The sequence below is a fragment of the Triturus cristatus genome, chromosome 9 (assembly GCF_964204655.1).
Source record: "Triturus cristatus chromosome 9, aTriCri1.1, whole genome shotgun sequence".
Taxonomy (NCBI): domain Eukaryota; kingdom Metazoa; phylum Chordata; class Amphibia; order Caudata; family Salamandridae; genus Triturus; species Triturus cristatus.
In genome coordinates this window covers 34,098,823-34,114,475 of record NC_140592.1, presented here as the reverse complement: position 1 = coordinate 34,114,475, position 15,653 = coordinate 34,098,823, and the positions used below count along the sequence as shown (strand labels likewise).

Genomic DNA, 15,653 nt, shown 5'->3' with positions numbered 1-15,653 from the left:
TTTTAATTCTATTTTTTTACAAATTTTTTGCCGCCGTGCGCACACCGTGCGCGCACCGTGAGCGCACCGTGCGCGCACCTCGTGATTTTTTGAAAAAAAAATAAAACGTTTTTTTCACCCTTCGGGATCCTTCAGGGACCCCCTGACAAAGGCTAGGGGGTCAGGAACTCTGTACCCTGCCCCCTTTTCACGTTTCCACCTTTCTTTTTCACTGTCACACACCAAACACACAAAATGGCGGCCGACACTTCCTTATTTCGACTGATTCGAATGTTGACTGACATGTAACCACCAATCAGAATTACGCTCGCGCATGTTAGGGTGCGCGCACCGTGTGCGCGCATATAGATATATATGTACTTTTAACTGCAATTTTCTCAGGAACTACTGAACAGATTGACACCATATATGCAAAAGGCACATGCCTGACCTGAGGACTACCTCTTTGCCAAATTTCAAGTAATTCTGTTCAGCCATTCGGGCTGTACCTTCGACTAAAGGTCCTATGGGAAATTGCATGGGGAAAATGCGTTTTGGGACCCCCCTTTTTTCTCAGCCCCCGCTTGACGAATCACCCCGAGACTTTCAGGGTAGGAGCTGAGCGGAGCGCCCCATTAGTTTGAAAATTTCGTGAGGATTCGTCAACCGGCGCCAAAGTTATTCAAAATAGAATTTTCAGATTTCCTATGGGAACTCGGTCCTAACTATGACTATCTACTGGTGACCGCCAGTAGATATAGTATATATAGTATATAGTATATAGTATAGTATATATATATATATGTTGTATATTTACACAGCATGATCTTCTTTCCATTGCTGGGGTTCTTGCTTTCAGGCTGGCCTTCAGGGTGTTGTTGTACCAGCTGGCGGTAATCTTGTCCCTGGGGGGATCCCCGAGCTGGTGATGTTGGGACCCTTGTTGGGATGGTCGGTTACCAGCTGGGCCCTAGCAAAATGAAATGGGCGTCAGTCCTCCTCAAAGCAGCTGCCTTGGCCTAGGCCTTCTGCTGGCAGTACTCGGGGTGGGTCCTTGCAGCACAACCTCTAGCAGTGTGCCCTCCAGTTGCTGAGGACTCCTTGAGCCCACACCTCGCTGGACATCTGTTGCTGGTTTTGGGGTCTCACTGTGGCACAGGCGTCCGCTGGTAGCGGGAGCCCTGCATTGTCACAGACTCAAGAGGGGTTACTCCCCTTGGTAGATGTTGCGTGTGGTTTAGTGCGGCGCCTCGTGACAGAGGCTGCACTGCTAATCACCCCTCGTAGGCTCCAATTAATATCCTCGGGGTTCCGCAATAGTGGTAGGTGACAGGAGCCTCTCACTCTAGGCCTCAAGGACTCGTTCGCCGCAGGTAACTCCTCCCCAAATCTCATTAGTGAGATGTGAGGCTCAGTAGGCCGCAGGACGGATGCTGGTCGGAAGAGCGTGCCCTGCTTGGACCGACTATCGAACCCCCCATACATCAGCCACCCAGGCCTCATTGATGTGCCCTACCCTGGGGTTGTGTAGGGGGGTATTCTCTTACCCCAACTGGCGAGGCCCCAGCGGCTTCCCCCAGGTCAGAGTACGGGCATCGGCAACACCGGGAGAGTCAGCCCAGGAGCCGCCATCTTAACTTGCAGCAGAGCCAAGGATGGACCTCGTAGCAAAGCAGAAAAAGGCCTTACATTCGCTCCTCCACCAAACAGGGTACTCGCAAGGAGATGGTGATCAGCTCCAGGGGTCCCACTGGCGGCAGGAATGGCTCTTTAGTTGCGATGAGGACGGATGCAGGAGCCCTGTTGCGGACTCCTGCAGTATGCGTCCTATCCCATCGGCGTCCAGCATCTTGTGCCATGTTTTTGTGACAGCCCTTACGCAAGATTGGACGGCAAGGTTGTCTAAGTTGCCTACTTCTGATTCAGTGGCTTTCCTCCCTGTACTTGTGTTTATCTGGCCCAAAAGTATTTTATTCTCACGGTGTTCTGATTGGATGAGTTGTTCCCTTTTGCTTCTGTCTTTTTGGACCTTTTTTTTAAAGTAGCATTTAGCACTCCTGGGTATGCACGTGTGTCCTTTCTCTGACTTCCTTGGTTTCATTGTGTGCTCTATTTTTACTTCCCTTACCCTCCCTCAGTGAGCGATACCCCTTATAACTTCACAATTACTTTCCCATTTAAAAAAATTACTTATTTATTTTAATTTATTCATTTGTTTTTGGAGAGGTCAGGCAGCTACAAAGTGCTCTGGGCTGTTTGCTTCCTTCTTTTTGTACTCACATGCACTTTCATTTTTTTCGTTTAATTTACTGTTCTAAAATGTCCATCCATCATGTCAGAATGGTAAATGTAATAAAATGGCCTCCTTGTGTCACACTGCACTCACAGATGAGTCACGATCCAGGAATGCACATGCTTCATGATGCTCATATATACTCATTGGCAGCCATCTTGGAATGGGTTTTCTTTCACGTCTACGTTTATAGACAGAAAAACATTCTTATATTTCTTTAGAATGAAGAACTCACCCGTGCCAACTGAATGTAAAGTTGACAGACACTACAGGACAGGTACCACCTCTGAGTGGAGTCACGCATAGCACAATTGTTTTCACAGCAAAATAGCTCTTCACTGTGGTGAGAAATATTCCACTTTCCTTCCAGCCTTTATCGATGATGACAGGTTCTGTCTATTGACTCTTAGCTGAACAAGATACTAAAGACTTCTGATATCACCTACAGTGTGATCATATTTGTGGTTAGCTGCTTTTCCTCTTAAGAAAACTTTGAGCCAGTATCATAACTGATGTCTTCCATTTCTTTCATTCATTTGGTGACTTGTTTTTTTTGCAAGTTCACTAATATTACAACTTTAGCTGTCTGATGGGAGCTCCTGTCATCGCACACACTCGCGAATACTACACGCAACACACACGCACTAAGATACAGAAAGGGGCTTTTGGATAACCCCGTTCAGCCGCTGGCGTCAGTCATTCAGCTGACGTTTGGCATTGGCTAACAGAGTTGTCCATCATTGCTGGTATCAGCCCACGGTATTTAACTTTTAAAACAAAATAGTTAAAAAATACAATTACTTAATTTCATTATTCATTCTTTTTTAATTATTAATATATTTGTTTTGAAGGTCCCCCACCAACCATGTATTGTCTCGGTGCTAGACCAACTCTTTGTACACTCACGCTCTTTTTCTGTCCCCACTTGCCCTTCTTCGTCCCATGTTCCCCTGCACAACATTTACTTTTTTATTCACATTTCTTTTTCTTCCAGGGCCTAGTAATGGTAGTGCTACTGGATCCCTTACTTCACTTTCACCCCTGCTTTTCCTTTTTAGGTCGAGCCTAGGCAGCACATGCACTGTCTCTTGAGACGTGCTGTATTCACTCTGTGGGCTTACAACCCGCTCATTGACTTTTTATTCCTCACTTCCACTGCCCTTCAAAAAGTCTTCCTTGCTAATGGTTAATCCTTCTTCTTTTTTCCCACCTTCTTGTCATTTGTATCCTCCCACGGAGCAGCATATGACTGCCCATATCTTTACGCTTTCATCCCTATTGGTTGTTTTTCAGGAACTCTTTTATTCTTTCAGTCACTCTGTTTTGAGCTCCGTTGCGGTATATTGTTCCTGCCCCAGCGCGGCACCTTTACCCGGCTTCGCAACCCCCTTCCACAACACAGTTTGACTGCCTCCTACCAGCAGGTTTCTGCTTGTTATTTAAGTTGCTTAAGTGAGACAGCGGGTGGGGTGACGCTGGCATCCTAAAAGCAGACCCTAAAATGATAGCTGTGTGTTTTGTGGCAGAGGTCTCCTGATTTGCATGAAAAAGCCTTTTGGATTTTAATGAGTGGCTTGGCTCACAGGCTGCAGCAGCCATTCATTGGTACTCCATTGTGCACATACATCTTGCAGGTGGTTGTGGGGGGTGGTGAGGGCTGTTCTCTGATCCGTGGAACTGCCACAAACAAACCCTCCAAACCAGAATGTGTGTCTGCAATGCCTTATCTTCATTTATAGCGCCTTGTCATCATCACATGATACGTTGCAATTCATTTCACGGAGGCTTCAATGACATTAATAATATTTTGTATGTTGCAATGAGTCTTCAAGTGCTATATCCCTTTTGCGGGCCATTTCAGAGCAGTACTTCAGGAGTGGGTTTTACTGTACATGCCATGTGTGGTCACCCAGCAGTGATGCATGTACTCCATGTTTCGACTATGACAGCCCAAGTCAACCTTTTACTGTACAGTTTATATAGTGCTTGTTGTAAAGCGGACAAGGGCGGCAAAGCACTTACATTCCCATCATAGTGTAGTGAACGGGTACCTGCGTCAAAGCATGAGGTTCTGCAGAACAGTGTGACTAAAGGCAGGAGTATGCCTACCTGAAGCTGACCCTACGAAGTACATGCCGGTTCTACATTCACCTTTGCAGAAGGTACATATTATAAGGGGGCATATTTAGAAGCCCCTATTGCCACAGGAACGTCACTTTTAGTGACGTTCCTGTGGCGATATGTACTTTACCTTATTTACAAGGCGGCGTTAAGCCACTTAATGTGGCTTAACGCTGATTGGTAAATAAGGCCCCCTTTCACGCTATACTTAACGTGAAAGGGGTGGGAAACTGGCATTTCACCGCAACACCCATTGATTTTGACACTGCCCCATATTTACAAGGGAAGCATAAATATGGGGCAGCGGCAAAATTAATACCAGGGAAAACCTGCTCTTAAACAGGCGAAACAACGAAAAATGTTTAATTTCTCCTCATTTTTGCTGTTTCCATCTGTGCTGCATTAAGCAACACACATAACATTTACACAACGTCATTTAAAGATTGTTTATGTGTAAGAAAGGAGCCCTTCTTGCGCATAAACAATCTTCCCCTCAACACTGACACCCTTGTACTATTGTGCAGGGGTGCCTGCGTTGGCGCTAGGCTGCTAAGTTTAGCACCAGCGCAGGGGAAAACGCAGGGCTGCACCATATTCTTGTAAATATGGTGTAGCCCTGCGTTTCTGAAGTGGTGGAGGGCGGCGTTAAGCCAGGAAAACTAACGCCGCACTCCATCACTTCATTGTGAATATGCCCCCTGGTGAATTATGTCCTCATGGGGGTAAAGATGTTAATACTTTTCAGATAAATCATATTAAATGAGTAGCTAAAAAACGTAGCTTTTTGCAAAGTGGTTTAGTTCTCGAGGTGAGGAGGCCAGAGTTACCCCCACATCCCAGTGTGCTCCAGCCCCTCATCTGGTACATAGAGTACGCAGCACAGGCTATTACTTCAAAACTCATGTTAACTTATTTCATCAACCTCTGAAGGATGAAGGGCTGTGCTGGCCTAGTTAAGAATCAGACCTATGACCCGTGGGCTCCACATGATTATCTGAGCACTCATGGCATTTTGCTTTTACTGTTTATATGAAAAATAGAGTTGGTGTGGTGTTCTTACTGCAGTTTGTGTTTGTTGGTGAGGTCTCTGTCGAGTACCACCAACGTGTAGAGAGGTGATAAAAGTATTGTAAACTATTAAAGCATTGAAATTATTACATTGAGCTGCAGTTCAACTAGTCGTTACTAGGTGTCCCTCACGAGTCAAATGCAAAAGCATTGAAATTATTACATCAAGCTTCAGTTCCACTAGTCGTTACCAGGTGTCCCTCACGAGTCAAATGAAAAAGCATTGAAACCCTTTCATGAAGCTGCAGTTCCACTAGTCGTCACTAGGTGTCCCTCATGAGTCAAATGCAAAAGCATTTGACTTGAGGGACACCTAGCAACGACTAGTTGAACTGCAGCTTGATGTAATAATTTCAATGCTTTTGCATTTGACTCGTTAAGGACACCAAGTAACGACTAGTTGAACTGCAGCTCTTTGTAGAATTATTTTGATATTGGATACTACAATATTCACTGCCCACTGCTAATCTTGTCCCATAATGCTTTGCAGGGCCTTTGGTTGGGATTGTATTTTTGCCCATAACTGTGCTTGGGGTGGTCCTAAGAGGATGGGTCCGCCACTGAATCGTTCAGCATGATATGCTCTTTGTGTTCGAGGCATCTGCTTGGTCCTCTCCCTAGGTTAGGGGGGACTCCAATGTCATCACCTCTCTCATTGCCTAATATTTTTCATTTTCAAAGTTCACTTTTGTGAATTGGTTGTATGCTTTTTAGCATGTAAAGTTGCTTTATCATAGCATTTGCGGGTGCAGTTTAACAGCAGACTCCGCTATGTGGAGGATGTTTTCATGGAATGTGTACATAACTGGAATTCATTGTCCAGGCCTAGTGAGGATGTTTTCTTGGAATGTGTTGATAACTGGAATTCATTGCCCAGGCCTAGTTAGTAGCACTGTGTTGCCTTGAACAGCCTCACTGAGGGGGGGGGGGGGGGGGGTCTGGTGATGTGGTCGCTGCCCCGCCTTTGTGATCAATGCCATTCAGGACACAGTTTCAGATATAGGACCTACTGGGCCTGAGATGATGCCAGTGTAGTATGTGAATGCGGATGGATGTATGAGGATGGATGTGGGCCAATGAGGATGGATGTATGAGGATGGATGTGGGCCAGCGTCAGGGGGCCAGCGATGGTCTGAGAGGCTGCCAGGGTCGCAGCCCTCGGGCTTGGAGCTTGCGCCTGCACGTGGTGGGCCTTTGGTGACACATGCAGGTGTCAGCAGGTGATCAATGTGGCCTGGCTGCGCAGGGGCGGGCCTGACGGGTTCGGGGTCCAGCTGGCCGCTGTACGGCAGGTGCACATGATCGTAGACAACTCCGCTCACGTGGACAGCGTCGGCCTCGTGGCGTGGTGAGAGGCGCCACCCTGGCAGAGACGTTGGGCTTTCCGGAAGAGGACCACACCCAGGGCTACGTGCTTTTTATTCACACCCCTACGCTGGCCTGGCGTACGCCGGGCCATCCCACTCCGCGCACACTTACGAGGGGGACATAATAGGCAACATTTCCGCGAACTTCCCCACTGGCTGGGGTGACATGGTTGCATCCACTGTACACTACACTCCATACAACAGAGGTGTATGTCGACATGGATATGGGTGTGTTCTGCATACTGCGGTCTGTCCAGCACATCTCCACCAAACTTGGCATTGTGTACTTTCCCAATCATGGTTCTCCTGCCTCCTTCACACATGCCTGGTTGCCACCTCTCCCCACAATCGGCTAGTGTGTGGCTGAGGTGCCATGCCGTTGGTTGCTCATGTGCAGGGCTTGCCCAGGTTACCATTGTGAGTTGTTCTGTCGTATCTAGTGGGTGGGCATGTTGTTTTGCATGTTGGTTGTGAATTTGTGACATGTGCATTGCCAGTGTTGTGAGTTGCATGGTTGTGGAGTTGAGGTGAGTGGGTTGTTCATTTGGAACTTGCCAAGGGGCTGTGCATTTCCCTTGGTGCCATCCTGGGAACGCTGGTTGCTGATGGACTGTCAGAGGATGGAGGAATCATGTACACTGGCTGGGTATTTGGAGGCGACATTGGTGGAGGTGCCACAGTGTTCGGTTGTTGCCTGCATATTGATGTGAGACGTGTGCTTTCTGTTGCAGCGATTGTGTGCTGTGTCGGCAGGGGGCACAGGTATGACATGTGTGCTGTGGATTGCCCCGATACATGCGTGCATCCAGCTATGGCATATGGTGCCTGCTTGGTGACCAGGGGATCCTACGCATTGTGTTGGATGTATGGGGACTGGGGTACCAAGCTGTGGTGATGTCCAGGACAAGTGTGAGGGACTTGGATGTTGCTGGCTGTGTGACTCCTCGAATCTGGTGGGTGTTGGTTGGGGGGTACCAGGGGCCAACAGGTACAGCACAGCCAGCAGCTTTGTGTGGGGTGGGATGTTGGTTGTCTGCTGTGTTGGTTCAGTCGGACTGTTGGGCGTTGTTGGTCAAGATGCGTAGGATGGTTGTCCTTTTGGGTCTGTAGTGGGCAATGACATTGTCAGATGTTGGGTCTGTGAGGCTGGTGCATTTCCTGGGGGTCCGCTGTTTTGTCTGCGCTGCCTCTGTGGTGGTCTGGGGGGGGGGGGTCCGGGTGGGCGTTGGGGTCCTGGGGTGGTGGCGGTGGGTGTTGTGGCCCTCTTGGGTGTCCGGGCCGCATGACCAGTGGCTCCATGGCATCTGTTGCCCTTCCGATGTGGCTGTGGGTCGTGCTCTCTTTTGTGGTGCAGGCTGTGGTCCAACTTTGCACCAGGTCAGGGCAGGTGTTATTTTCCTGCTGCTAACGTGCCTTATCGCCTGTTTTGTGTTCTTATCGCAGTTCTGTCTGGTCGTTGTGAATGTTGTGGAGTGGTGTTGTCATGGATTTGGGCACGGGAACGCCTACTCTGCATATCCTTAGCGATAGTTGTGGGGGTCTTCTGTGGCAATGTTTTTTGAACTGGTGCTGTGGGCTGTTAACACCAGCTTGTGAATGGGGAGACAAATTTATCGCAACTTTGGCTGCGATAAAGTGCCGTTAACTCTGCAATGGCTCCTTGAGAATATACCCCACTCTCTTTTAACCGATCTCTAGAATAGATAAATAAAATGCTGTTCAATGTTGTGTTATGTCTATTCTACCTTAAAACATGAGATTTGTATAGCTCCTCAATCCCTGGCGGTACAGCACCTAGGATTATGTGCTGTATGGCTAAACACTTATACGGTCCGCCTATTGGCTATGCCAATGCTTGTTCCTTTTCAGTTAATGTCCTAAGATGGGCATCTTGGCACAAGTGTGCACATGTGTGCACACAGGTAAACTTGGAAAGCTTATACGATGTCCATCCTATGCGCACGTCATGACACATGCAACAATTGCATCATAAACCATGTGCCAAGACTGAGTACACCAATAAAAACCAGCACTGGCAAAGCCAAAAGGTCCGCCTTCACTTTCTAAAGGTGAGACCTAGTGCCTCTACCAATAGTATTAATAATAAATTAGTAAATATTAATTAATAATAAATAAATAGTAATAATAAATTGAGATTGTTGTAGAAAATAAGCAAGTTAAATATTTACCTAATATAAACTTTATTGTTTTATTATTAAAAAATCATTACAATTGGAAATACACTTTATGCTGGGTATGATAAAAATAAGGTAAAAGAGTAAAACCATTGTTACAAAAGTTAAACTACTATAGTTTTTCAATATATCATTGGAGCATAAAATCGCAATTGAATTTACATGTATTTCTGACAGCTTGCTTTATCTAAAGAAATGGGTGGAATCTCTTTAAAAAAACATTTAGAACGAAACAAAGAGGGGGGGCAAACTTAGGGGTCTATTAGGATGGCGGACGGATGGCCGCTGCCGGGCCTGCGGTGGCAGCCGCCGGACCGCGGCGGACATCCGCCCGTGATCGCAACCCTGAAAACCGCCGGTCCCATTAGCATGGCAGTGACGACCGCGGTGGTGAGAATCTCCACCTGCCACTTTTCTGCCGGTACCAGTCCGCACGCATGCCTAGCGGGCGGAACTGGACCGCTACAATGATGCCGGTGAAGGGCCAGGCTCCACCGGCATGATTATGATGCCGTCGGTAGCCAGCCTTTCCGCGGCGGTGGAACCGCCATGGAAAAGCATGCCGAGAATGTATCTGGGGGCCCATTGCGGGCTCCTAATGTGTTGGGGGGGTGTGGGTGCACAGGCGGGGTACCCATAAAGCGGCGATAATTTTAACGCCGTTTTTGATAATATGGCCCTCGGACTTTTAGAAACTCATTCAGGACATTCCGTAAGGTATAGATCGAACAGCCAAAGAGGCCAATGCAGACCACATTAGATACGTTTACTCCAGACATCCTTTTGTGTAGTATCCAGCTAAGGCAGAAGGTTCTCATTTTCCAGAAAGAGCCTGCAGTCAAAATTCCCACCCAGACATTTGACTTTCAGGCCAATTGAATGTTTTACTTTTGCCTTTTGCTTCCAAGAGGGCTTTCATCACTGGGAGTGGATTATAAAGGCGGCAAACAGGGGGAGGCGCATCTTGCAAGACTCCACCACCCACGTCACGCTATTGGCTACCGGTGGGCTAGAAATGAATAGACAAAATAAACACTTTTATTTGTCGAAATACTAAGATGAATGAAAGCGAGTGCCTGGATAGTGAAAAATTGGAAATGGTCCAGGAATATAAATACTCGGGTTAGTCTTCTGAGATCTTTGACGTAGAAGACCCACAGCAAGCAACACTTGGTAAAGCGGAGCCTGCTTTTGGCGGCCAATTAAGATATGATGCCTAATATGGGGGGTTACTTTGACTCAATTCTTGAGATCATATAATGCAAAAAACAGTGCATGTTGTGATTCATGGTCACCACTTGACTAATCTACATTCAAATTATAATTCTGGAAAATTGGGGCAGGCGGCATATTAATAAGAGCATTTGCCCATTCTTCTTATGCAGTCATTGTGGGTGCCATGGGCAGAGACGCACGCGCCCCACGTAGAGACATCGGGGGGCAGGAAGGGATCCGGATGCCACCGTGTCAGGTCCAAAAAGAGACTCTGTAGCCATTATATCCTGTTTTTTGTGTCATGTAGTGCCTTGGGCCTGTTCAGTGGCACCTCATTCCACCCTCCAGCAGCTAGAAGACATTAGGGGTGGGTATAACTTGCAATATTCCGTGTAGCGTCATCATGTGGAATTCTAAGCATTCCCAAAGATTACGCCTGAACTACTCTAGAAGAGTAATTCTGCATTTAGAGCTATTTCTTAGGAAATAACTGCCCCCTCACATCCAAAATGGATGGAAGGATGCATTTTGCGCTAAGAAATAGGGCTAAATACAACAGAACACAAATAGCGAGCAGCCGCTCGCACTCACGAAATGTGCTCTTGGTGTAGGATTGTCTCTCAATTTACTACCACATTTAGCTCTATTTTCATAGCACAAAATGCACCCTCACATCCAAAATGGACCCAAGGAGGCATTTTGTGCTAAGAAACAGTGCTAAATGTAACAGAACAGAAATAGAGCATGCAAACGGCTGCTTGCACTCATCAAATGTGCTCTCGCAGTAGGATTTTCCCCCCCCCAAATTACTCAATCACGCAAGCAGGAGTAATTGTGTAATTATTGGTAATTCTGTGTCAAAGCGTAATGCGAAGTTACCAAAATGACTCAGATTATTCCAGTGGAATCGTGATTCTACCCAAGCCTAGAAGACACCCACGTGTTGCAACACATTCAGAGCATTTTACCAACATGTTCATCGACCATTGTTTATTGGAACACATATACTAGCTGCTTTTTTCATTTTTTCAGTCCATTGTTTATTCCAGCTTTCTTCTGTCTCCAATTGCATCAAACATTTCAAAGCTTCTGTAAGCCATCCTCATCTCTCACCAATGAAGATGTCAAGCCTGTCTAGGAGGTTTCACTGCCACTGACTTTTTAACTCCTTTGGAGCTCATTCTGGAAAGCTGTGGTCACCTCCTGGGTATTTGTACTCTGCTCGGTGGCCCCTTGGTAGTGGAAGGGTCTTCTTAAAGCGAACCTGAAAGAAACATCCAGCCCGTGGCAAAAGGTGATCAAGTGCTAGGTGTAGAACTGGGATTATAGTAACTCAGGGCCCCATTCACAAAGGCAAAGTTAGACCAAAAGTCTATCTTAGACCAAAAGTCTAACTTTACTACTTTTCAGTTTTCACAAAGGTTACTACTAGTAACTGGTACTAGTAGTAACTTTACCTTTGTGAATACCAAAAGAAGTTAGACTTTTGGTTTAACTTTACCTTTGTGAATTGGGCCCTTAGACTTTAGGTCTAAACTTAGACTTCAGGTGTAAAGTTAAACTTTAGGTCAAAACTTAGACTTCAGGTGTAAAGTTAGACTTTAGGTCTAAACAGACTTTAGGTCTAAACTTAGACTTCAGTTGTAAAGTTAGACTTTAGGTCTAAACTTAGACTTTAGGTCTAAACATAGACTTCAGTTGTAAAGTTAGACTTTAGGTCTAAACTTAGATTTCAGTTGTAAAGTTAGACTTTAGGTCTAAACTTAGACTTTAGGTCTAAACTTAGGCTTCAGGTGTAAAGTTAGATTTTAAGTCTAAACTTAGACTTTAGGTCTAAACTTAGGCTTCAGGTGTAAAGTTAGACTTTAGGTATAAACTTACACTTCAGGTGTAAAGTTAGACTTTAGGTCTAAACTTAGACTTTAGGTCTAAACTTAGGCTTCAGGTGTAAAGTTAGATTTTAAGTCTAAACTTAGACTTTAGGTCTAAACTTAGGCTTCAGGTGTAAAGTTAGACTTTAGGTCTAAACTTACACTTCAGGTGTAAAGTTAGACTTTAGGTCTAAACTTACACTTCAGGTGTAAAGTTAGACTTTAGGTCTAAACTTAGACTTTAGGTCTAAACGTAGACTTCAGGTGTAAAGTTAGACTGTAGGTCTAAACTTAGACTTTAGGTCTAAATTTAGACTTTAGGTCTAAACTTAGGCTTCAGGTGTAAAGTTAGACTTTAGGTCTACTCTAAACTTTGACTTTAGGTCTAAACTTAGGCTTCAGGTGTAAAGTTAGACTTTAGGTCTAAACTTAGACTTTAGGTCTAAACTTAGGCTTCAGGTGTAAAGTTAGACTTTAGGTCTAAACTTAGACTTTAGGTCTAAAATTAGACCTTAGGTCTAAACTTAGACTTCAGGTCTAAACTTAGGCTTCAGGTGTAAAGTTAGACTTTAGGTCTAAACTTAGACTTTAGGTCTAAACTTAGACTTCAGGTCTAAACTTAGGCTTCAGGTGTAAAGTTAGACTTTAGGTCTAAAATTAGACTTTAGGTCTAAACTTAGGCTTCATGTGTAAAGATAGACTTTAGGTCTAAACTTAGGCTTCAGGTCTAAGTTTACCTTTGTGAATCGGGGCCTCAATGTAACAGCAGGGACCCAAGGTACAATATTTGAATTACATTTGAATATGAACGCTTCCACTACAATATGCTCAGAATGGCAAACGCTATTTTGGGTAACAAAATCTAAATTGAAGGAAAATGCAATTCTTACATTAACTAAGCTGGGTGTGATTATGTCAAGACAAAAAAGCATTAAAATGTAACTGGTTGGTAAAAATGTGTTTGGCATTTACTGGTATCTCTGGACCGAGGGATTAGAGGGTATTTTTCAAGAACATGAATGGGTTTAGCCATCTATTGTGATAAGATCTGGAATAGTATTAGGGTTTCTGTGTTTCTCCAATGTAAGGACTGATTTGGTTGACCCATATTTTACTTCCTTCTCTAAAATATTTAAACGTGCGTCGAATCTACTTGCAGTCAGGGCTTAAAGTGGGCCGGGTCTCGCCGGTGCTGAGCACTGGCAGCTTGTTACAGGGGGCCTCGAAACGTGTCTTTATTGGGCTCTGTTTTGTGCCCTGGCACAGTGGTCTGTTTGTGTCCGGACTGCAGTGACAGTAGGCACATCGATGTGCGCGTATTCACACTGCTCACTTCTCACTAGTAGAGAAGCTACAGCATGACGTCATGCCAGGTGAAAGTTCTAGGGGAAGGGAAATCCTTTAAAGACTCATTTTCTCTCTGGATTTCTCTTCTCTTTTTAAAAACTCAAGAGCAGCAACATTGTTGTGGTGCCAGGGCTGTAAGTGGAAGCTTTTCCAATATTATATACATAGTTGCTGCTTATTTATCTTATGCAACTAACAACCATTGACAAAGCCAATAGCCCTGAGGTGTTGTAGATATGATGTTACTTGTTGTATCCTATCTGGATGCTATGACAGAAACAGCAAAATACAAGTCGGGCGGCACACTATGCAAAACACAGATTTTTAGCTTACATGTTTTAAGCCACGCCCTTAATTACATTAGCCACGCACCTTTATGAAACCCCCCAGTTTTTTCATCCCACTTAAAGCCCAGCTTACAGCAATTGTTAAAGAGCCAAACCAATAGAAGCATTATTGCTGCAATGGGATTTGTACTTGTGGTGGTGCTACCATTGGATATGTATTTTAAAATTATTGTGTGATTTTGAATAATTCAGAACGATTAGTTTTATGATGAATGATATACTGACTGATTGAAACTTGAATTATTAATATTGAAATGATTGCTTTTATGAACCGGAATGATCCAGTAATTTGTTGCATTAATATTACTTTCCTGGGACCCTGGCGACGCAGGAGTCTGCAGTTGTTACTGTACTGATGTCACATCTAGCGTACAGAACTGAGACCTATAGTACTGATGTGTGATCAAGAATATGTATGTGACACTTCAAGCAAGACTCAGGGTAATGATGGGGTAGGTACTGTACTGATGTGACAGCTAGAGTACCGCAGTAACATGTCCAGTGCTGCGGAGAGGTATAGTAGACCTAAAAAAGGCACGGGGCAGCGCCTTATGCTTCCGCTATTGCTTGCTGGTACCGACTGCGCAGTTCCTTCGCTAGTCCATCACCAGGCTCGGTGCTGTCTGAAGACATACAGTGCGCATGTGGGGTCCAGAGAACTAATGGGAGATAGAGAGCGTCGATCACTCATACAGACATCAGACGTCAAGATGAAAGCTAGTTCCAGCTCAGTGGGGAGGATCACCCTGGTGCCACAGATCACACATGGACAGTGAGGCCAATGGAGAGATGTTTCAATTGGGACTTTGTGTCAACCTTCCTCCTTGGGAATCCTGCAAAAAAAAAGGCACAATCGTAAATTCGTCATAGTTACATGCATGCCTTTTGTTGTAAAAATTAATACATTTTCATGATGGAGGAGGAACAACAGGATTCTAGGAGTCCCACTATGGTCTTTTCTTTAAATGATGGGGCAGGGCCATATGCAGACTCATGAACCAGAAGGACTCAGAGTACCCATGCAGTTCCCTACACCTTCTTAGACCTTCGGATGTGTTAAGTGGATGCATTAATTGGACTGGGGTAATAGTTGGTAGTAGTCCCTACCATCTGGACTGGATGGTTATATTGGAGGCAATTAAAGAATCCCCTATTGTTTGTAGGGCCCTGGATTTACTTAAACAGAAGGCTCAGCACCATGATGGGCCTGAGGACTGACAGCGGGTACAGACAGTGCTACTCCTGCATGTAAGGAGTAAGAAAGCACCTGTACGCGTAAGTAAGCAACTCTTTGTTGTTACAATATTGTTATTTCTTAACGGTGAGTGAGAGACTAACCGGGACGCCCTGGTGCTAGTCTTTGAGAAATGGGTACAGGCAGCCGGACACATTAAAGTGCTCCAAGATACATAGGTTGGAGTTTAGGGGATGAGGTAATTTCAACCAATCGGTGCCGGGCGCCATAGTGAAAGAGACCAATCAGTGGGATGGTGGGGCACGTAAACAGAGGAACTTGATAGAGTGTGCCATAGGGAGGACAAGGGCCGCTAGTTTAAATATCCTTTGTGCTCCATCCACACACCCTCTTGGATGGGGGGAGGACCCTATTATCTTCACCCTAATGTGAAGCTGACACACCCACCTCCAGGTGCACATCAATGTGCTGTGAAGAGTTAAAATTAAAGTGCACACTTAAAAATGGAAGTATTCAGGAAGGGTACATCACAGAGACGTTTTAAGGCATGGACAAAGTGAGCTCTAGGCCAGGGTCCCAGCCTTTCGGGGATGGGGCTGTTAGACCCACCTCTGTTCTGTAGAGAGTCTTGCCCTGTTGATATTGAATAATTCTT

The 15,653-nt window shown here is 45.3% G+C and overlaps 1 protein-coding gene across 1 annotated transcript in view; it reads right to left on the bottom strand.

Annotated features, from left to right (window-relative positions):
- Positions 1–9,170: 9,170 nt before the first annotated feature.
- LOC146797318 (uncharacterized) overlaps positions 9,171–15,653 on the bottom strand; it is a 68,171-nt gene continuing 61,688 nt past the window's right edge. Inside the window, exon 4 of the mRNA XM_085624318.1 lies at positions 9,171–14,636. Coding sequence (XP_085480444.1) covers positions 14,598–14,636 — 39 coding nt within the window. The 3' untranslated portion in view covers positions 9,171–14,597. The remainder of the gene's footprint in view (positions 14,637–15,653) is intronic.